Source organism: Egretta garzetta, unplaced genomic scaffold (genome assembly GCF_000687185.1).
Source record: "Egretta garzetta isolate BGI_Z169 unplaced genomic scaffold, ASM68718v1 scaffold211, whole genome shotgun sequence".
Classification (NCBI taxonomy): Eukaryota; Metazoa; Chordata; class Aves; order Pelecaniformes; family Ardeidae; genus Egretta; species Egretta garzetta.
In genome coordinates, this window is record NW_009258673.1 from 139,130 (window position 1) to 142,106 (window position 2,977).

At 58.2% G+C, this 2,977-nt stretch overlaps 1 protein-coding gene across 1 annotated transcript in view; it reads right to left on the bottom strand.

Annotated features, from left to right (window-relative positions):
* Positions 1 to 2,114: 2,114 nt before the first annotated feature.
* The window catches only part of ADGRD2 (adhesion G protein-coupled receptor D2), a 25,397-nt gene continuing 24,534 nt past the window's right edge, over positions 2,115 to 2,977 (bottom strand). Inside the window, exon 25 of the mRNA XM_035888603.1 lies at positions 2,115 to 2,230. Within this exon, the coding sequence (XP_035744496.1) occupies positions 2,115 to 2,230 (116 nt within the window). The remainder of the gene's footprint in view (positions 2,231 to 2,977) is intronic.

Here is a 2,977-nt window from a genome sequence, read left to right on the forward strand (position 1 = left end):
AGCCAAAGTGGCCTCCATGCACGGGGTCAGGGCTGTAAGGAGAAACCTCTTCTCCCCCCGCTCAGTAATTAGCCCACCGTGCGCAGCGCCGAGCCCTGAGAGTGCTGAAGAATGAGGTTTAAATGGGATTTAATGAAAATACCAGCGCTGCCGTGGCAGAGAGCACTGATGTCACACGGGCCCCATCTCCTTCCATCGGGGCACAAGGTACCTCTGCCCGTCGGGAAGGACCGTGGCATGGACGGCAGCAATGATCCCCCCCCAGGGCGGCGGGGGGGGTGGGTCAGTGTTCCCCTGACTGCCCACGGCACTTGGGTGCCTTACTGGCTTTGAATCCCAAAGATTCATAATTTCCTTATTATTATTTTAAGACCAATCTCGTTTAACACGGTATGGCGAGAGTTTCAGAATTACTCAATATTGATCACAGAAAGGCTGGGCCATGGAGACAAGATCCATGTTGCTATGTGTGGCTTAGCAACATATAAATGTATTCAAACAGAATAATGAAATTATCGTGGGGAAACAAAGCAGCCATCACTTGAAGAGATGGAGGATGTGGAGGCCTCTTGGAGCTCTTGTTTGCCAAGACAAGGAAGACGGTACTTATTGTTTGTGCAAATATGTGAACCCCCCCGGCCATCCCCTGCTTACATAAAGGGTGCAATGAATCTGGGCCGCGCGCTCGCTGCAGCGTGCAGCTTTGTACAGCTGGGCTGGAGCTCATTACTGCAGAAACGCGTGGCCTCCCCGAGTGAATTGAGCCCTTGCGGGGGGAGCCCTGATACTGGGGGTGGGGAGGGATTCGGAGGGCAGAGCGCACCCTGCGCCTGCCTCCTGCCCACAGCCCCGCTGCAAACCCCCTCATTTCTGTGGTTCCGAAGCTGGCCTGGTATTTACCTGCATTTTATCCGCCCTCAGCCTCACATGTGTGAACGCGCTGCTGGGAGCCCGTCCCCGCCCCCCGGACCCCCTTGGAGCCAGCGCGACGCCCGCAGTGCTCGCAGGAGCAGCCGAGGCGCGGGAGCAAAGAGGGGGATCCCAGCCCAGCCCCAGCACCGCTCCCCTGGGAGATGGGCAGGCGCTGAAGCCCCGAGTCTCACCCCAGCGCCCAGGGTCCTGCGCTCTCCTGCCCACCGGCTCTCCCCGCTGGACTGCGGGCAGGCAGGCTCCCCCTGGGTCTCTGCGTCACCTCCCGCGAGCCTGCTGCTGGTACCACCATACTTTTCATTAAAGCTGGCTGGAAATATTCAAATAAAGATACCTGGGGCAAAATATGTCTGTTCAATAAACTAGTTTGGGAGAAAACAAATAGAAGAGGGGCAGGAGTGTCTGCTGAAATGATTTGTCTCCTGGTTGCCATCAAGCACACAGGCTCATGCTTTGATTCCCCCGGCAGCCGTTACTCCCAAGAGCTACACAGCGTTTTGCTCTGCTGAACAAGCTGTGAAGATGGGAGCCTGTGCACCGCTGAGCTGCCCTGGGGTCTTCCAGGCATTACTACACCTGGGCATTGCTGCCGCCTTCTTTTTTTTTTTTTTTTTTTAATGTCTGGAAGCACTTGTCTTTGAGCCCGGTGCCTCGGAGCAGCGCAGCGCAGCCGGCACCGGTGCTGTGCCGCACGCCGGCTTGCACGTACACAAGTGTGCAGAGGAGTGCTCTTCTGGTTCAAGGAGATCTTCTCGTTCACCCCAGGCTGAAGGACTGCCCAAGCAAGGGCTCCCTCGCCCCGGGGCGCACGAGGAGCCGTGCTCGGTGCTAGCGGAGAGGGCGGCCGTGCACGGCGCTGCCCTGCACCCACCGCCTGCTTCCACGGCCCTTGTGCATCAGCCGGCGTGCGAGAGGACAGGCACCGAGCCCAGCCCGGCATCCCCACTGACCCCTCGGCAGACCCAGGCTTTTAAAAATATACTGGGGGCTTGCCTGAGAAAAGAAAACCAAACTAAACGACCCGCCTCTTTGCACAGCTGGAGTTTAATTACACATGTGGCGAGATTAAAATACGCAGGAGCAGGTGAGGGTGAGAGTGTGGGGGGAGAGCACAAACGCGTGTGCTGGTGTAGGTCTTGCTGCCTCTGAGACCCCGCTCCTACGCCTGAAATGCCGCAGCACATTTACTCCCGGGTGCCACTGTGGCTGCCTTGCTCATGTGTCCACTGTGGGGAGGAAAGCTGCAATGCTTCTGGGTGGCATCGTCTCGAAAATAGCCTAAGCATGCCCTGCTTAGACACTTAATGTGGAGCAAAATCAGAAACCTGCTAATGCGCTGCTTCCTTTGACAAAGAAAACGTAACAGTGCAGAAAAAAAATCCTATCAGTCCATCCCCAGTGCTGCTTCACTGCAGCGTCTGCTGGAGCGACCCCATCCAGAGACTGCACTGAGCCTGCTGGCAGTACTCGGCAGGGGCTGGTAAAAAAAAAAAGAAGCTAAATATGCTGCAGCCAGAGCTGGGGGGGCTGGTGGCTTGCCCAGAGCCAGCCAGGGGAGTGGTGGGCTGCAGCTGGCCGGCCTCTGCCCAGCACTGCAGCTGAGCAGAGGTCTGGGGCTTAGGAGGGATTTCTGGTTTTAATTCTACCCACCTCCATGGTGACATTGGCCTTGCTGCAACCTGAAACAGAAGCAGCTAAATGGCTGCTTTTAAGCTCATAAATCCAGCCCCGCCTGAACACCCCACCTTCCCCGGCTGCCCTTCTTTGGGAGCCAGTCACTTCCAGCGCTGCCTGCAGCGGCTGATGCTTTAAAACACCCCGTGACAGCAAAGAGCTCTTGTCACCCCTGAAAGCACCCAGGTCGTGCCCAGCAGTGAGGTGTCCCTGTCCCTGCTGTACCCCAAGGACCGGTTGTGCTGGGGTGCACAGGCAGAGCGCTCAGCATCGGGGACCCGCAGGTCCCCCCCCTGCCCCTCTGCTGCCTGCCAAGGCCTGCGACCCGCAGCCTGGCCCCCGCGGGGGGGCCTGGGGGGCTGGGCGGCCGCAC